At 49.1% G+C, this 18,633-nt stretch overlaps 1 protein-coding gene across 4 annotated transcripts; it reads right to left on the reverse strand.

The window, feature by feature from the left end:
• Window positions 1-12,436: 12,436 nt before the first annotated feature.
• On the reverse strand, window positions 12,437-18,545 carry LOC120901496 (zinc finger CCCH domain-containing protein 18-like). Of its 4 annotated transcripts, none has more exons than XM_040309485.1 (7): window positions 18,214-18,545; window positions 17,084-17,191; window positions 14,394-16,478; window positions 13,742-14,321; window positions 13,553-13,659; window positions 13,270-13,477; window positions 12,437-13,198 (listed from the first exon to the last, which is right to left on the reverse strand). In XM_040309485.1, exons 3-7 carry the CDS (start codon window positions 16,374-16,376, stop codon window positions 13,020-13,022), a joined length of 3,057 nt encoding a protein of 1,018 aa, XP_040165419.1. In that variant the 5' UTR covers window positions 16,377-16,478; window positions 17,084-17,191; window positions 18,214-18,545; the 3' UTR covers window positions 12,437-13,019. The 4 variants fall into 4 exon arrangements, with proteins under 4 accessions (XP_040165419.1, XP_040165418.1, XP_040165417.1 ...); XM_040309484.1 differs by having other exon boundaries at window positions 17,084-17,780; XM_040309483.1 differs by lacking the exon at window positions 17,084-17,191.
• Between the last annotated feature and the right edge of the window lie 88 nt (window positions 18,546-18,633).

Raw genomic sequence — 18,633 nt, forward strand, 5'->3', positions numbered from 1 at the left:
GTATCTTGAATCTTGTATATTGAACTACGTAGAGCTTATTAATGTCTATTTTTTAAAAAAGTTATAAATTAATTTGTGCTTCCATTCAAGCACCTACTCCTTCTCTCTTCTATAAATTTTAAAGCTCTTTTTTAATCTCTTAGTCTGAGGTTCTAAAGACGCAATGTCCAGTAAGATTAGGTCTCATACCGCTTTAGGCAATAGGAATGATTCTATTATTTTCTTACAATAATTGAAAGCTATTTTACAAAGCACCTTTTGATAACCATCAATCAGTTTTTAGACAGGAGCCAAATGACTGAATAAATAAATAAATACGAACACGAACACAAGTTCGAAATCTATTATTGTAGTAGCTATTCATCAATCTCTGGGTCGGTCTCATGATACAGTCGTCAACTCGTACGACTTAACAACATGTCCGTCACGGGTTCAAGCCCCGAATGGACCGTGCTCAAATATGTAGGAGTGACTATCCTGCTATGGTAATCAATAAGTCACTGAAACCAAGCCCCACTAGTGGTACAGGCAGGCCTTGACCTGACCACAACGGTTGTTGTGCCAAAGAAGAAGAAGAAGAAGATGCATCGACCTCCACTATCATCTCTATAAGCAATCTTAATATTACAATGATTGAATATCAATACATGACATAGCCTGATAGTTTCCAACTCTTAATCTTGTCGAAAATGTGTGAAAATTGTTATTTTTGAAAAGACTTTTAAATTCAGAAGTGAAAAGATGAAAAATTTATTATATGAACCGATGAAAGTTGTTTAAAATCTAGAAATTATTTAATGATATTCCAAAGAAAGACTGAGATTTTGGATCACCTTCTTGAAAGGTTATATTTTTATTATCAACAACATTTTTATATGCTATCCAACATGCAATCGATTTCAAAATCATCCGATGTTAACAAACTGTCACAAACTGAAAAAATCCTAGGTGAAACCGTCATTAAAAAAAAGTTGTGTACCCTATGGCAACGTTAGCATAGCTTATGCAACAATCTTGAACAACGGAGCGAAAACATCTTCCTAGTAGGCGATGCTTCAGTCTGGCCTTTACTTCCTCCTGCAACTGTTCGACCGCGAAAATTTGCAATGGCAGCAAACACCACGCCGCCGACCTGTTCCGAGCTGCTGGCCGAAGCGTTTGGCGATCCCGAACCCGGAAGCTTGAACTTTACCTCCCTACAGCAATTGCTGCAGGCACTACTTACCCGGCTGAACCTGCAAAATGTACCGGTTGATCAAGTTGGGCGTGACCTACCAAAACCAACAGCAGCAGCGGCAGCAGAACAAACAGACCCCGTCGAATCCCCCATATCGGAAGTACCCTCAGCACAAAAACCAACCGACGAAGAGGATCGATTACCGGCCCTTGAGCAGGCGGCACTCGAGCCGATCGTCCGCTTTGAAGATACCGAAGCTTACCATCAGTTGCTTGCAGCGATAGAGCAGCTTCAAGCCGAGCACGCCGTCTTGAAAGGTCAGCTGCACGAGCAGACCAAAGTAAACAAAGCCATCTTGCCGAGCGCAGAACAGTTGGAAGAGTTTAGCCGTAGCAGAATCTCATGCCTTCAGTCCACCGCCGATATCCCGCTCGACTTCCTAACGCTAGCCGCACGCCTCGACAAGATTGACGAATCGATCGGCAAGCTGACGGCGCTGGCCAACGACACCGTGCTGGAGTACGCACGACTTGAAAAGTCCGTCTTGCCGTACCTGGACGGCGGTGAGCTAATCGTGATGCGCGCCCAGCTGGACAACATTAATCAACTGCTGAAGGCACACTATCCGAGCTTTCGGGCGCACTGCAGCACGGTTAGCATTCTTCAACGGGCGCGCCCCGTCAGTCTGGACGCGGCCGTGCCGATTGACTTTTATCAACATTCGGTGCCGAGTACGGTTAAATCGCTTGTGCCGCGCCGTAGTACGATCAAGCACCAGCCGGGTCCGGATTTGGAGAAAGAGCTGGACGCTATTCGAGGTGTGCTAACGAGTCTGGTGGCGAGGTTACCACTGCCGGAGCAAGAATCATGCTCAGATGTGTCACACCCTCTATCGAGCACATCGCTCGAGCTGTCGGCAGACAATCTGCGCGCTATTTGGCCGCGAGAGTTGGACGAACTTCTGCGATCCTGTAACGAGCGAATAGAGGTTCTTGAAAAGACGTCCCAACAGCAGGCTCAACAGCTAGACAGCATAGCAACGGATTGCACTGCCGCCTCCGAAGCACACGATGATTTGAGGGTGATGTTTGAAAACTTCCGCGAATCGATTTCCAGCGACGTGCGCAGCCTGGAGCTAGAATTTACCGAAAAGTTTCTGTCCCTCGTAGACCGGCTGCGCGTGGAGCAGGCGGAAACAAGCGATCGGCTGGACCTGCTAGACCAGCAGATGGAAAACCGCGTTGAGTACGAACACTTCCGCACGCGCCTATCCAAAGAAACGTTTGCCAAAACGATCGGAGAGCTGCAGGGTCAAATCGATACAAGGGTGGAGCATTTCTCCAACGAGCTCGAACGTCTCACCAACCATCTGAAGTACGTTAGCACTGGAATGCTGAGCAAGCCGGACAAAGCCGAGCTAGAGCGGCTCGAGTCGCGAATGCGCCATCGGCTGAACTTTATCCACTTGGTGCTGGGCAACATTAGAAGCACTCTGCGGAACAATGTTGAAGCCGCAGGAGCAAAGATACGGCTCGGACCGGAACCGCTGCGATGCGTTTCCTGCAACCACGAGACAACGATGCGTGCCCTGGAGGAGCTTATCCCAACCGGGAAGTCATTGCGCTGTGCCGAAAAGCAACACCAGCAGCGCGTCAGACTGCTAAACAAGATGGCACTGCGAATTGCGGGGGATCATGCGGCCAAGCATCCTAAGCCGGCACCGAAACCGAAGCAAGGAACGACGGCCAAAGCCAACATGCAGAAACCTGAAGAGCTTGCTTATAAGGTACACAAGTAGGGAGTTCTTCCTTTCTCCAAAATGTTGGGACAACTTGATGTAATTATTCAAAATCGTTAAAATAATTTCAAATCATCTTAGACATTAAAAGCAACTTTTATGGCATGTGTCTAATAGCTCAAAATGTATAGATTCCTCCAGAAGTAACAATGAGCTCTTCAGACAAACAAAATTATTCAAGCAAACATACGAATTTCTCTCCTTTCTTTTAATTGCGCACAGTTAATGGACATTGGGGTTAAATATTTGTCAAATTCCATCATCCTTCTATCATCCAAGCTGGCTTTGCTTTTTCAATTCACACATTCGATCGGATTTAATGAGGTCCATCCAAGTCCCATGTACGTCGTATCTTGACTTGTTTTTCTCAGCCAGAAAGCTCCAAAAACAAAATCCCCCAAAAAACAAACCCTATATCATGTTGCACAATCGGGCGACCCTATTGTATTAAGGTTATTGTTATTTCACCTGCACTAAACACGCCCTAAGCTCACCTTCAAACACACGCAATCTAAAATCGATTCAAATGCACGGAAAAATAGATATGCATTCCAGTTTAGGTAGGTGCTATCGTCTGTGTGTGTTGCCCAACCAACAGTCGCGCGCCGTCCCGCTCGTTATCTAGCCCGTTTCCACATGGCGTGAGTGTCACATTTTGGAGAATTATGCAACTGCAACACGACGACGTCTGATGATGCATTTCGTGCTACGCGTACGCTCCCAACAAACAAAACGAGGAAAAAACTGGTTCCCGCCCTTCAAGTTATGCTTCCCGCTTCTCGCGATCGGACGACAGATTGCAGGGAATTGCTTGCGGAGCGTTAGGTTTTTTTCCACACTTTTCCATGCATTTCATGCCACAAAGGTCCGTATTTGTAAAAGACATTTTAAAGCCAAATACACACGCACAAACAATCTGTTTTTTATTCGCTTAATGTTCTTCATCTAATGCTTTTAAGTTCCGCTCACACGGCGCAAGATTTATGGAGATTCGTCCATTAACTCCCTTCCTTCGTTCCTTTTGCGCATAGTATGTGCACGTGGCCGAAGCTTAATGTTGCGCGCTTCACACACCCTGATATGCCTACTAGGATGTGATGAAATTTGTATTTACCCGATGTGTACTTCGCGTCCACGGTCAACATCTTCGGTCACACAAATTGCACAATACCTGCGGGAGTAATGGTCATCGTGTCTGCGGCACTTGGTCAATAATTACTTCGCCGAACATTATTTACCCACCCCGAACCGGGTCCATTCATCTTCGAATGCAGCATCACGAGCAGGCCACAGGGACCTTGAATGATTGTTGTCAATTCCAACGGTGTCATGACGGGGCATGATCGAATCTCTCGAATCCCTACCTTAAAACCCACTTGTAGGATGACCTCAAGATTGGTTCCAATTCGAGGTGAACGTCTCATTTCTCGTTTCGGACGACAACAACCGGCTTTTGTCGCTCTTTGGGCTCTTTAGCTTCGGGAGGCTTCATTCAGGGCCGTTGGACTCTCGGGCGCGCGCGCTCGCGTGCCTGTGTGTTTGTGTTGTTATTTCAAGCCAACGGGCGAAAACCGTTACTGGGCCTGGGCTGCAGTTGCTGTTGCAGTTTTTCCCACTCTCCAATATCTGCAGCCGGTGGTGGTGGTGGTGCGTGTAGGAGCAGCCGTTGAGAAATAGCGGGCTTTGCACAAGCCCGTTGAAGTTGAAAGAACGGCCTCCCCCCCGCACACAAGACTGTTGCGCAGTCGGAGAGAGAGAGAACGGCATGGCCTATTGACGCACAATGGGTTTGTGGTGGTGGTAAAGGTTAGATAGAAAAAAAATAGTTAACTAAATTAGTCATAAAATTTTGCACATCCAATTAAGAGACTAGAACAGGTGCTCTCGCTATTTTTTACCCCAAAACCGGCTCTTCTCTTCTTCGGAGCATTTAAGTCTTTTGAAAGCATGTTAATCTAGCGATGTTTTTTTGTTCGTTTAATGAATAATTAAACTCTCAGTTTTTACGTGTCTTCTCGTCTAATAAGATATTCTTTCCTGAAGATCGTTATTTTTTGTTAGTTGCTGTGCCTTTTTTGACCGCCTTATACCACTTTGCGAACGGCAGTAAACCATGGTTGGTGCCATGGTTACGGCTTTGCGCAATTTTCTTGAGGGCGATAGGTCTTCTGAAATGCGCAATACAACCCGCGTGTTTGGCCCCCTTTTTCAGATTTGGAATGTACCCCTTCTTGAGCAGAGAACACAGACGAAGAGATAGACAGAGTGACCGAGAGAGAGATAGAGATCGAGTAGGTGTTGGAGCGCTCTACCAGCAATAAACCGCAAGATCACTTGATTTTGCAGCAACGGAGTGCTGTGCGCCCTAGGGCGTCACTGCTTCCGAATAAATGGTGCAAATTATTGCCACAAACGCTCACCTTCCTCCCCCAAAAACACATACACACACATTCGTGTGAAGAGTGAAAGTGAAAGCAACTCTGCTGAAGCACTAACTCGGCTGATACTCATCATGGATTACACCGAAAAAAAAACACAAAAATTAACAATTTTGGAAGCCAAAAAGGCATTGCAAGTCATGCGGTGCGGCGAGGCTCACCTCGCTTTTGAAGCGAATGAATGATGAATAATGCTAACAAACAACCGAAGCACCGATCTCCACACCAGGTGACGTCGAAGAGGTTGTTGTCTTGTTTTTTTTTGGCTTGCTGTTTGGCGATGGAAGACGATTCGTTACGAAGCCACGGAAACCTTACCGACTTATTATTGTGCATTTGTGTCTCATTTTTTTTTTATTGTTGCTAACCTAACCAAGCGAAGCGACCGCAAAGATCAAACCTGAAAGATGGATGAGAAGGCCTGCTGTTTTGATTGGAAGTCTTCGTGAAGCCGACCTGAAAGAGAAGCCTACAGATCCCTCTCCACTTTACCTCCCTGCTAAAGAACTGACTGCAAGTTGGTGGCTCCCCTACGAAGCATTAGACGGCCACCACCGGACCATCTGGGTGGAAAATAGAGCGAGATAGAGCGAAAAAGAAAGAGAGCGAGAGGCGTGAGCTTTTCAGCCAAAGCCGCGAGAGACGAATCCAAACGAACCCCGCGCGCCGGGCTGCATCTGGACTCAGCGCTCAGCGAGCCGTAAAGCACATGGTGGTGGTGATGATGGTGACTTGATGATGGTGGGGAGTTCGTGAGGTTCGCGATCATGATCTATGCCAGCGCGGGCACACACCGTTGTGGCGCAAGAAGGTGTCCGGTTCGAGAGCGCGAGCGCTTTTCGTTTGGTTGTTGTAAGCTTTGCTTCGGCTATTTCTGCAAATATCGAGCCAATTTTTGCCTCCGTCCATCAGTCTATCTGTCTGTCAAGATGCAGCTGCTGCAACGGAAAAAGACTGACCCAAGCTTCGTGATCAGCATCGAGAGCGGTGTCGAGGAGGTGCGGGAACCTAAGGTGAGTCTGTACCAAGTGCCGATCCTCGTGCTAGCGAAGATCGTGACCGGATCTTCCTAACATTCTAAACTGCATGCTTCCATTAATTAATGATCGTGTACATGATCGCAACAGGTACACGAGGAATGTGACTTTCTGGTGGATGTGCTCACCGGCAAGCGGTCGGTGTCGCCCGATTTCTGCTGCAAGATGCTGTACATGATCTTCTGCACCTGCTTCACGAGCGATGGCGGCGCGAGCCAGCGACCGAAGCTAGCGGCGGCCAGTGTGGCAGCGGCCGCACCGCAAACCAGCAATACACAGCGACCCCTAACCTACCAAACGATCTGAGCGTGGGACGGGCGAGAGTGTTTGTTCGGGGAGTGTGTTTGTGTGAACCAAAAACGAAACGTAAAAAAGATCATTATTTTTAAGGCAATTTTTGAGATACAGATCAAGCCGCCTCGCCAAGCTCCCAAAAAAGGCATTGGAGAGACCCTCATTGCGGCTTGGCGTGCGTGTGTCAGTGCGTAAGTGTGCGTAAGATTGAGTTTTTCCGAGTGAATTACGTGATGTGTATGTGAGAGAAGATTCAACTTCAAACGTCTGAAATTCGTTCCTGAAGATCGGTTTCAGTGCAACAAAAATCATACCTTTTTCGCCCGATAAGTCAGTGTCTATATCTAAGTTAGTTTCGCCCCGATGCCAATGCGTCCTCAGGAACTCAAACCTGAGAAAATGGCGTTTCGTAATACCTCTAATTCTACGATCAGTGTTGCAATAGGGGAAAACCAAGAGAGGTTACGTTGAGGAGCGACGTCACTTTTCTGAAATATAATGATGGTAGAAGATTAATAACCGCTGTGTGTTGTGTTGTTCTGTTCTGTTCTGTTCTGTGCCGCCGCTGTGATGGTGATGCGCGTACTGCCATGCGCGTAACAATGTCGCAAAATGTCGGGAGATCAAGGGGCTATTGTGCATGTTGATCAGTGCATTCAGTGCAATGAGTGAGCAATTTTTCCACTCCAACTGTCGCTTGGTTAATGAGCTCTCGCGACGCGGAGGTTTGTTTCGTAAGATTTTCACCCAACCGCGGTCGTTACGATTCGACAACCGGCATTGTTCCGGCTCGATGGAGCCATCTTCGTTGAGTGGAAGTTTTCCATAAAGGGCAAACAAAAAAAAAACACACATACATCTGGTTTGTGGTTTGCCAAAAGCAGCAGCAAAAAAGAACCCCGAAAACCTGTCCTAATGCTCGTTTGGCAAATTATGCCAAAAGCTGGCGGGTCCGCCGGGGAAGCGAAATTAATATATTCCTGCTCAGATGGGGGAGGGGAGGGAGGTGCGTTTGCGGTTTTTGGCAAACCAGTTTCAATATCAACTGTAACACGTTCCGATTGAACTTGACTTCTTGGGTCAGTCGGGCTCGGTGCATTTCGCGGGCGCGAGCCCGCCTAGTTGCTATTCAAGCTTTTTCGACTGTCCGTGGCATAATTATGTGAAGGATTTTTCAATCCCTTTGCTCGCTTACTAGCGAAAGTTGCGTTACGCACAGATCGCCGGCAGGTACGGCGTTGGCGTTCTATTTGCATGAAGCCGGTTAGTTGCCGAGGACGAGCAGCCGTGAGGATTGGCTTTGTGTCTGACTTCATCCGTTTTTCTTCAAAATGTATACTTCGTTTGTTGGGAAGAGCTTTCCGAAAGCGGATGGGGTGGGGTGGTTATTCGCATCTTCATTTTGTGCAGATTCTGGCGATTCTTTATATCGATACATAATGATATCGGATGGTATACATTTTAAACTTTGTGCTACGTCTTAGATGGTTCGGCGGTTGTTGTAGCATCATGCTGTAAAATAATAAATTGCAAACAGGTTTTGAATTTGGAATAATGTCCAAAACGGCATGACTTTCACAATCTTAAACTACTACCATATCTGGCTTTAGAATCGTTCTGCTTTCTAAATCTGCGTTAGGATTATGCAGAATAGCGCTTGATGTGCCTTCATTTTGGTTCCACACATAAGCTTTTTGCGATCATCCTTTGGCAGTTATTTGAATGAAACTGGAGTAGATTGTAGGTTACGAGAGAGGAAAAATGGGTTTATTAATTTTTATTCACTGAGAAAAAAGATGTCAACACTCAGCCTTAATAGTTCGAAGTTTAAAGTAAGTTACTCACAGTGGCTGTTTTTGGGAAGGTATCCTCGAAGATGGCATGTAGCAAGTGTTTTAGTTTTTGTTTGCTGGCGGCTCCTCAAAGTGGGACTCATATTTTCCCATATTTTCGTCCATTTTCTGACTTTGAGGCTTTCTGGAAAATTCGGAAACCATGTATACCATTCGGAATACCACTTTCTTCGCTTAATTGATGTGGGTAATCTTTAGCTAGATTTCAGAAAAAATACCTTTAAAAATCTTGAAAACTCAAGCACTTCAAAATGGCGTGAATTGTACGAAGCTTATTAGAAGTTGGTAGTTTCTTTTCCTTAAAAAAAGGCCACATAGCTTGCGAATATTTGCCGATATAGTGCTATAATTATGAGTTATCATTATTCGTGATTAGCGTTGTCAAAATGCAACATTTGTTCATCGTGTGTCGATATGTTGAGGTGATATACGAGGTTTAAAAAACTGTCCAGACAGTCTCATTTGGTTGGCATATATCTGGGACATTGCATAAGAATGATAAAAATTTCTGAGTTAGGCTGACCGCCGCTAAAGTTAAGTATGAGTAATTGTAAACTGCTTTACGTACTATATTTGTTTTTTTCATATTTCTTAGTTCTACGATTCTAGATATGATTCTAGGCAAAAGAAAAATCCTTAATGATTTTCGCTGATCGAAAGCACCATGTGGTATAGAAGTAGGTGACGGAGAAAACAAAACCTGGACCAAATACTTTCAAATATTTAAATGATTTATTTTGGTATAAAATGGTAGAATTTTATTCATCACATAATCTTCCCCCTTCCCCTCCCCTCACCTAACTAACAGCGCTCAATTGCGGCCCGCGACCCAAAACGAGTTTGACATCACTGATCTAGAGGATAGATCATTGGACAAACGCCTTAGGTACAGGATGCGTCTTTAGCGAGTAAATGGTGTTACATATGTTATATAGGTACTAGTCTTGGGTCATACGATTCATTTCACGACCCGACCCAGAGTCGGGTGCGAGCCAGCCGGAATCGATTCCGACCCGTGGGTGCAGCGGGTGCGCTAGGTCGGAGTCGGAATCAAAACCGACCCGCGGGTGCAATGAGTTCGAGTCGACCCGATAGATCAGTAGGTGCGAGAAAGCATAAGCGACTCCGACCCGTTGGTGCAGCGAGTTCGGGTCGGGTCGAGTCAAGGTAGGTTCAATACCCGACCCGAACGACTCCGGGTCGCTTACGGATGGCTCCGACCCCATAGGTTCGGGTCGACACGCCCATCACTAATAGGTACGTTACGTTATCACAGCTTAGGTGTACGGAGTAACACTTCCACGAGCTAGTACTCCTCGAGCTGGACTGTTGGCGCTCCATGACTACGAAACATCCATAAACGAAGTGAAGAGTATTTACCCTGTCTTTTTAAAAACTATTGAAAAAAAGACAATTCGCCTTAATATCTTAGGGGTTTTGACTTACGTGTTAGTCACATAGAAAAACTATCGACCAATGAATCTCTTTTGAATAAAAACGGCATATCAAGGAGGATCCTTCCTGAAAACTATCAAGGACATACCATCCAATATGGATCCGTCTGTGGAACTCATATAGTATGTTGTTGTAATAAATAATACAGGCATCCCGATGATCAATAAGAGAGTTTTGCGAACAGGAAGTTTCACAGACAACCAACCTGCATTCTGACCATCTCAGATAAACCCTGTAAGGCCACAGGAATACCTTACTGCACCATCAACCTTTCAACAACGTTAGATACGGGAAGCAGATGAAAACCAATTTGATTCAAACTTCGGTTACTATTTCTTCTCTTGTTGAGAGTACTTGTTGGATTGGTACGCCGTTCACCAACCAGGATGCGATTGTTTTTAAAGCAATATATTTGAAGAATCTGTAGTTGCATTTTCGTTGTGTTTCGAATTCAGACTTATCCGGATTCGCCCGGAATTGACCGAACTCGTCCGGAGGCGTTCGGATTCAGTACAGAGTCAAATCCGGTTTTGATTCGGATTTTATGCACCAGCTCGACTTTCAGATTATCCATCATTACCGTGCCCTGTGCTTAGCATTGGACTGATAAGCTAGGTACGAAGATGTCACAGATAACTTTCTATAACTACTTCTTTAAGGCTGTTGATACCGTTTGATACCCTTAGAACTTAAAGGAATGATGTTTTCGATATGATTCAGTTCGTCTTGATGTATCTCCCAACGCCCTAGACAAATGGCGCGAATGAATGTACGCAACAACCATCAATCATCGACTGTTGTAATCATTCACACAGATTCAAATCATCAAAATTTCCCTATAATTCACCGAGCGTGTGTCTGAGTATGAACGAACCGTACAATAAGCGCAAAACAAAACTAGGCTCTGGGCTCATTAAAATTACGTTAAGCTTAGAGTGTGCGTACAACGACCTTACGCAGGATATGTTTTCATACGATCAGAGCAAACATTTCGTTTTAGTGTTCTTTTAAACATCACAACTAGATGACATGAGAGGCTGGTGGTAAGCTGCGTCACCTTCCTGTTTGTTCAATGTGGTTCATCAAACATTTGCTCGCTTTTGCACAGTGTAATCGGCCTTCTACTTGCCTCAAACATTAACTCAAACATCACCATTTCGCATAAGTTTTACTGTAACGGTGTAACATGCATGCTGGAAACCCTGCACCTCTACGAAGAGTACATATTCGCGTTTTCCTATTCCTAAACTCCTCGCGTAAGCACTATCGAAACGCCGATCAACACGTTCATTATAGTGATATGCTCTCTGAAGCGCACCTACGACTCCGAACCGACTCCGGCTATTGTTAGTTCGATTCCGACTCCGGCAAAATCTGAACCACAAGTTCCACCCGGGGTGGAACTCAGAGACCGGAGTCGGAATCTTTTGAAGTCGTCCACAGTTCATCGGAGTCGACCGAAATAGGAGTTGGTTCGTGTCAACTGGAGTCAAAAACTTGTGTCTATCACTTCGCGCATGCACTTCGTATACACGCCCTTGTTTCGAAGGCAACTCTACCGACTCGAACTCCAACCGATTCCGGACGACTCTGGATGACTTCGACTCCAAACGACTCCGGGCGATTACGGACGGCTCCAGACGATTCCGAAGGACTCTGGATAATGCTGGGCGAACCTACCATCCGGAATCGATTCCGAAATTATCGAAGACGAATAGGATTCGACTTCGGATTTTTGCCAACTTTACAAATCACTAATTCATTCTGCACGGAAACCGCAATCTGCTTCCGCAACTGTCTTTACCCATTCGCTGCATATCGCACTAGAACTGGAGTTGTTGCTAAATTTACGGTACGTTAGCTTCTACTATAACAATATCCCGGTGATCCATGCCACTCCCGGCGTTCCTTGTTGAGAGCGAATTTTGTCACTTGATATGCAAAACAATCGGCTAGAAGGGTTCGACTTTGGTTGTGCTATCGTACATGAGATGATTGCAGAGAGTGACGCTAAGAGCGACCCGTATCCATACAATAGAGAACGAGGCGCCGAGCAAGGTATCGGGAAGAATTGAGATGCAGTCCTGCTCGGAACATGACGGGATGTCGGAGGATTTGAGGATTGTTCTTTAAATACGATCGATCTCAACAGCAACTCAACATGATGGCGCTAGTGCTCAGCAAGAATCAGCCCACGAACGTGATCGTCCCTGGCGGTCAGCTGCTGAAGCGGTTGGAAAGCATCAATTTGAGCTTCAACTGGTTGGTAAATGCTGACTTTAGACCGTTGTTGTCGATAAAGTCCGTGAACATGGGTGACAATTGGTAAGGTTGGGAGTTCAATGTCTTCTTTCGTCATGTCTTTAAACAAAACTATGCCGTAGTTGTACATTTAAATCCTGTCGCTTTCATCGTTTATTAGAATACATTTAATTCGTCCGCAAAACTAGGCCGGCCGTTCTAACCGCCCACCCACTAGTTCCTCCACTAGCAAATCTTCATGTGTGGGACACATTGTCATAGGAGAGAAAGAAAAAAAACAACATAAAAATGTTATGAAAATAAGAGAAAAAACGCGTATCTGTTGCTTCCTAGCTGTGGCCTATGCTTAATTTAATCGTAATTGTGTTCATTTTCCAGGTGGTGCATTGGGGGGGCTGATTAGGGGAAAGGGAAACGTTTCCCTTATTTTAGGGGACAGTGTTCCTCCTCCCCTTTCGTCACATCTCCGTCCTCTTATACTGGAATGGGTTTTACGGAGTCTGTGTATATGTAGTACCTGTCTATGTGTGTGGTGCCTGCGGCGCATTTACCCAAACATCAAACTGTTCTCTCTTATCGTGTAGCTCTCGGGAGATTGGGATGGATCGGCGGAAAGTGGATGATTGTGATCGTGCGGTGATGAAACGGGGTTGTTTTAGTAGTCCATAGTAAGGGGTGTCGTGAGGGGGGAACGGGATAGGAGATTTATGATATCTTGGTGCGCTTCCGGGCGATCGCTTCCTCGACGGCGCGCAGCTGCTTCAGCAGTTCTTCCCGACGAGATGACTTTTTCGACGCGGCCGCATTCGCCTTCTCCATCGCCGCACTCGAGGGCGGTATCACCTGCGCACCGCCACCCTTGCCCTCGCTGTGCTTCTTTGAATCTGCAAAGGAACGGGCAACACAAGTGAGCATACAGTCATTCCGGATACAATGGTTCCGCTAATTCGCTTACCCTTCTTTCCCATGCTGGCTGATTTGGAGGATTTTTCCGACGCGCGAACCTTTGCCGTTCTTCCCTTGCCAGCGCCCCGCGACGAGCTGGAGGAGCTGGAGGAGTACGAGCTTTCCGAGCCGGAATCGCTCGAATCGGACGAACCGGAGCCGGAGCTGCTCGAGTGTCGCCTGTGTTTGGCCGCGGATGCTTTGTGCATCGGAGGGGACTGAAATGAAACGAAACGGAAACAGCATTAAGTGAGCGTTACACAGCAGACAGTCTTCATTTTGTCACAAATTACCATCTTTCGCTTGGAGGTGACCACCTTCTCTACCATGCGCTTCTCTACCACCGGCGATGGTCCCCGTTTGTCCATTCGTTTGACCGGCACGGGAGATCCTTTGCGCCCTGCAAAACAAACAAACAAACAAACAGTTCCAAATGAGAACGGACTTTAGCTTTTCCCCATAATCCACTCAAGATTGCTTACCACGCCGAGGGCTAACGCTTGGCGAGCGGGTGCGTATCACCTTGCGCACGTGCGTTGTGCTCGCGTGACGCTCGCCATCCTTCGACCGGTGGCTGTCGTAGCGGTTGCGCCGGGTCGTGGTCGGGCTGGGCGAACGGCTCGAATCCGAGCTCGAACCGGACCGGGAGCTGCTGCTGGAGCTGCTGTACGAGGAGCTGTTGCTGTAACTTCGTCGGTCGGCACCACCGCCACCTCCGCCACCACCACCACCACCACGTCTTCCTCCACGTTTGTCCCGACCCGGAGATTTCGAGCGCATCCACGGGTCGTTCCACTCGTCCGCACGCTGCAAAATCACCTCCCGAGTGGCACGCGGATGGCGGCGCTTTGACAGATCGTCATCCTCGTACTGGGGCATGCGGTGCGACGGCAGCTCCCGGTAGCGATGGGTCCGGCCGAACGCATCCTCCTCGAACGGGGGTGCACCGGGACCGGCCGCACCACTGCCAGCGCCGCCCCGCGGGTACTTTGACGTTGGGGCAGGATAATCGTAACCGGGCGGTACCGCTGCAGGGGGTCTTCCAGGGTAGGCAGGTGTAATCTAAAACAAAAGAAAGGGGGAAAACCGTAAGAGTAACCGTTGCAAGCGAATGAAAATTGTGCTCCCACTTACATCCGACGGTGACGCACGATCCCGCGTGTAGTAGTTGTCCTTCTCCAGCTCGTCCTGCGTCAGCGTCAGGTTCATCTTTTTGTCGTCGAAATCGATATCCTGCTCCTTGCGCTTGTTCGCCTTGCGCATCATCTCCTTGGCCGTGCGCAGCCCCCGCTCCCAGGCACTTTCAGCGACGACCGGCTCGACGGGTCGCACCGGCGGGGGCAGCCCGACCGTGGCCGGGTACGGTGCCACTACTGCGACCGGATGGTGCGCCAGATGATGCAGCGGCGGCCGCTCGTGGCGATAGTCGGGCGGGTAGAGCGGGGCCGCCGGGTGGCCCCCGTAACCGGGCGGCTGATGCGTCACCGGCACGGGCCGCACCATGTCGAACATTGTGTAGTTGCCCTTGTCGGTGACGCCCGGGTGCAGGAAGCGGCAGCTCATGCCCCACGTGCACTGGCCGCGCGTGTAGAACCGGCAGACCGGTTTTGGTTCCGACTCTTCCGGTCGCTTCTCGTCCTCATCCGTCACTTCGCCCTCCTCCAGCTCTTCGCCTTCCTCCAGCTCATCGTCGCCACCGGCCGCTGCTGCTCCTTCCTTCGCTTCCTCTTTTTTGCCCTTTTCTGTGGCATCATCCGCCTTCTTCTCCGGCTCCTTCGGTGCATCGTTGCATTCGCCCTCCTCCGCCTCAAAGTCGAGCGCATCCTCATCGTTCTTGCTGTCCATCAGGTTGCCCTCGTGCAGCAGTTTGTCGTGGTTTCGTGCCACCGCAGCACTGCCGCCATTTGCCCCACTGGCTCCTCCTACTCCTCCTCCTCCACCGTTGATCGTGTGCTTGTCCGCGTCCATATTGCGCAGCTGGTTCTTGCGCTCTTCCAGCTTCTGCCGCAGGTCGGTAATTTTCGGCCGCTCGTCCCGTTGCTGCTGCTGTTCGCCTGCCTCACTGCCGTCCCGCTCCGACGCGGACACGGTCGAGGTGGCCGGGCCCCGGCTGTGCTCATCATCCTCCTCGCCCTCTTCCTGTTCCTCGTCCGTTCCGTCGTGCTCTTTCCGCCCGCCGGCGTGCCGCTTCACGCTCTCCCGCTCACTGTCCCGATCGTCCTCTTCCTCACCGTCCTCCTCCTCCTCCTCATCCTCTCCCGCCCGGCCCGGCTCGTTGTCACTCTCCAGGCTCACGTCGCTCAGATCTTCGTGGCTCATGTTGAGCGCGCTGTTCTTCGCGCCCGGCCCACCATCGCTGCCTGCCACCGCTCCATCCTCCACACCCCGCTCACCGCCTCCCGCTTCCGGCGATGCGGGCGCTTTGTCCTCCCGGTCCGATTCCTCCTCCATCTCGCAGTCCGAAATCTCCTCGCCCTTCAGCTTTTCGCTCAGATTGGACGTGGTCGAGTTGCGGGACAGTGAGCGGTGCTGGCGGTTCGAGCTGCTCGCACTGCCCCCTCGCCGCCGGTGATGGTGACTTCCGCCCTTGCTCGAGCTGTTGTCCGAGTGGTTCGATTCCTTCGACAGCGAGCGCGACCGATCGTACCGCCGCTCGCCCTGCGACCCCCCGCTCGGGCTGCGGCTCGATCGATTGTGGGCCGAGGACGAGGCGGGCGATTTGGGATGCGACTGGGGCGAGTTTTCCGCACTCAGGTACGAGGGCGAATTGACGGCATCGAACGTTTTGGCCGGGCTGGACAGCGAGTCCTGCTTGCCCGCATCGTACGACAAGCTGCCCGGGGAGTTGGAGCGCGACTGGGACCGAGAGCGGGACCGGGACGGTCGGTTGCTTTCCCGTCCACCATCGTTCGGTTCACCACCATCATCGTCGCCGCCGTCACCACCTCCGAGCACGTCTCCCGCGTTCGATGCTGGCGACGGTGAACGTGACGGCGAACCGGAACCATCGGAATGATCGTCTTCCTGCTGCTCCTTTCCACCGCCCGGGCTCGCAGCCTGCTCCGAATCGGAGCTGTTCGATGCCGACGAGCCCGGTCTCGAATCATCGCTGTCCATCTCGCTCTAGCGGGCGTGGGGCGGGGATTGCTCCCGTGCGATGCTTTCCCTGTACCGCGTGTGTCACTCTTGCTCCGTACCGTGGTAGTGTGGGTGGTGCCGCTGCAAGTAAACAAAGAGTTAGTTTCGTTTTTTGGCACCTTTTTCCTACAAAGACCCCAATATCAGTAAGAAAATAAACAAATTAGCTCAGTTTGTTCTCGTCCAAATTCGCTCAGATCACTAAAGGCGGGCTTAAACCGTTCTTGCGCTGTGTGCTGTTTTCAGAAGTTGTGACCATCATCCTCGTCCATTTTGGCTTTGCTCGAGGTGCCTTACTTACAAAAAACACACGGTAAAGTAATCAGAGCACCGGAAACCATCTTCCATCTCCTCCATGTCCTCCAACGCAAGTCTCCGTGACTGTGTGACTTGATTGCTCTTCTCCCTTTGCATTCCATTTTCACACCATACAGACGCCGTCGCCGCCGCCACATCATCTTTGGAGCGCGGCATGGCCCACTCGATCCCCCACCGTTGTTTACACATTCATACATACACACACACACACTCTCAAACAAGCATACCAACCAACGCACACACACAGGAGAGAGCGAGAAAGGCAATTCAATTCTGTGATCTGGTTCTGCAAAAAAATCGCATCACTGGGTTGTGTTGGGTGGGGAGAGAGAGAGAGAGCGGTTGGCTCGTTTGCTGTTTTCTCTTACCTTAAAAGCGTACCGGAAGGGGAAGAAGTTTCGATTTTTTTAGGTTGATTTGTTTTACAAAAGGTTTGAACTGAACACAAGAGACTTTTGGGGTTTGAACTTGAACAACTGAACACACGGCAAAAAAACGGACGGGCTTCATTATAAGACAATTCCAGCCCACGCGCGGATGAGAAGCATCAACTACTACTACCCTGGGAGGGATTTTTTTTGTTGTTGTTTTGTTTGTAATACTTTTGAGGGACAGTTCTTAGCTTACCGGCGATAGCCTTTCGCTTACATGAACTTGTTTTTTTTTGTATACTGCACTTTTACGTTATAAACTGACTCTTATACTTAGAACACCACCAGTGTCGGCTCAGGTGACACCACCACTATCCGGATGATTCCGACGCCGGAACCCACCGTACATTGTCCTGCGATTTCCACCACAAAAACGACGACAACAACTACCACCACCGATCGAACTTCGCCAATTTGGCAAACCGTCAACAAGCGCACACGGCAGCAGCATCAGCAGTTCTTCGCATTCGACATTTAGCATACTTTGGATGTTCATGGCTTCCTTAGCTCTTGCGCGCTTTATACTAGCGTTTACTGAACGGAACTGAAACTGAAACTGATACTGATTTTCCCACGTACGTGCCGGGCCGAACCCCTTACAGGGAAATGGACCGCCGTAATTTCACTGCAACAACTGTAAAACAACAATCGCAAAGAAAGGGCCCATCATCACCACCATCTTGTTTCTCGCCTGTCGGCAGCAGCCTGCTGCGGCGTCACCGTATGTTGACAGGGGTCGGCGACGAATGCGACGAGGGCGCTGGTGGCGATGAAGGAAAACGAAAATTACTGTTTCTAAACATTCACTGTCTTGCACTTTCCGCTATCCATTTCCGGAATTAACCCCGGAAGGAGGAGAACCGGGGACGGCACTGGACGCGCACCACGATACGTGTGTGTGTGCGCGTGTGTGTCTGTGTGAGTGACCCTTGGTTGTTTACTCGGAAGATTTCACTATCAATTGCGTTCGCGTTCACTTTTGTCTTACTAAAGGGCCAGAAAGAGGGGGCTAATAACACGGGTATGGAGGGATGTGTAACGATTTGTCCCCACCAGTCGGTGCTTACCTTCACAGTGAAAGAAATAAGGGGGGGAGTGAAACGCAACAACGGGCGTAGCAGCGGCGGACAGCAGCAGCAGCGGCAGCAGGAGCGCTAGGGTTGTATTGGGGGCAGCCGTCCGAAACTGCTTGCTCACCCGGCTCGAGTTCGGGAATGCCCTTTCTGCCCGCAATCCGGAACACCGTCGATGCGTTTGCGAGGCCGTTGGGAAAGCACCGAGTTTCCGAAACCGCTGCACGTCGCTTGCCGGGGAAAAATCGATATTTTTCCGATAGAAAACCGCTCCCGTCCTAGTTTGCCCTGCGACCACGCTAAGGATGAAAAATGAACGCAAAAAATGCCTCCGCATTTGACAGCGTTGACGTTTTGGCTGTGGCGCACGGTGGGTGCTCGACTGGTCGAATGAGAAATTAATTTTGAGGAATT

Source organism: Anopheles arabiensis, chromosome 3 (genome assembly GCF_016920715.1).
Source record: "Anopheles arabiensis isolate DONGOLA chromosome 3, AaraD3, whole genome shotgun sequence".
Classification (NCBI taxonomy): Eukaryota; Metazoa; Arthropoda; class Insecta; order Diptera; family Culicidae; genus Anopheles; species Anopheles arabiensis.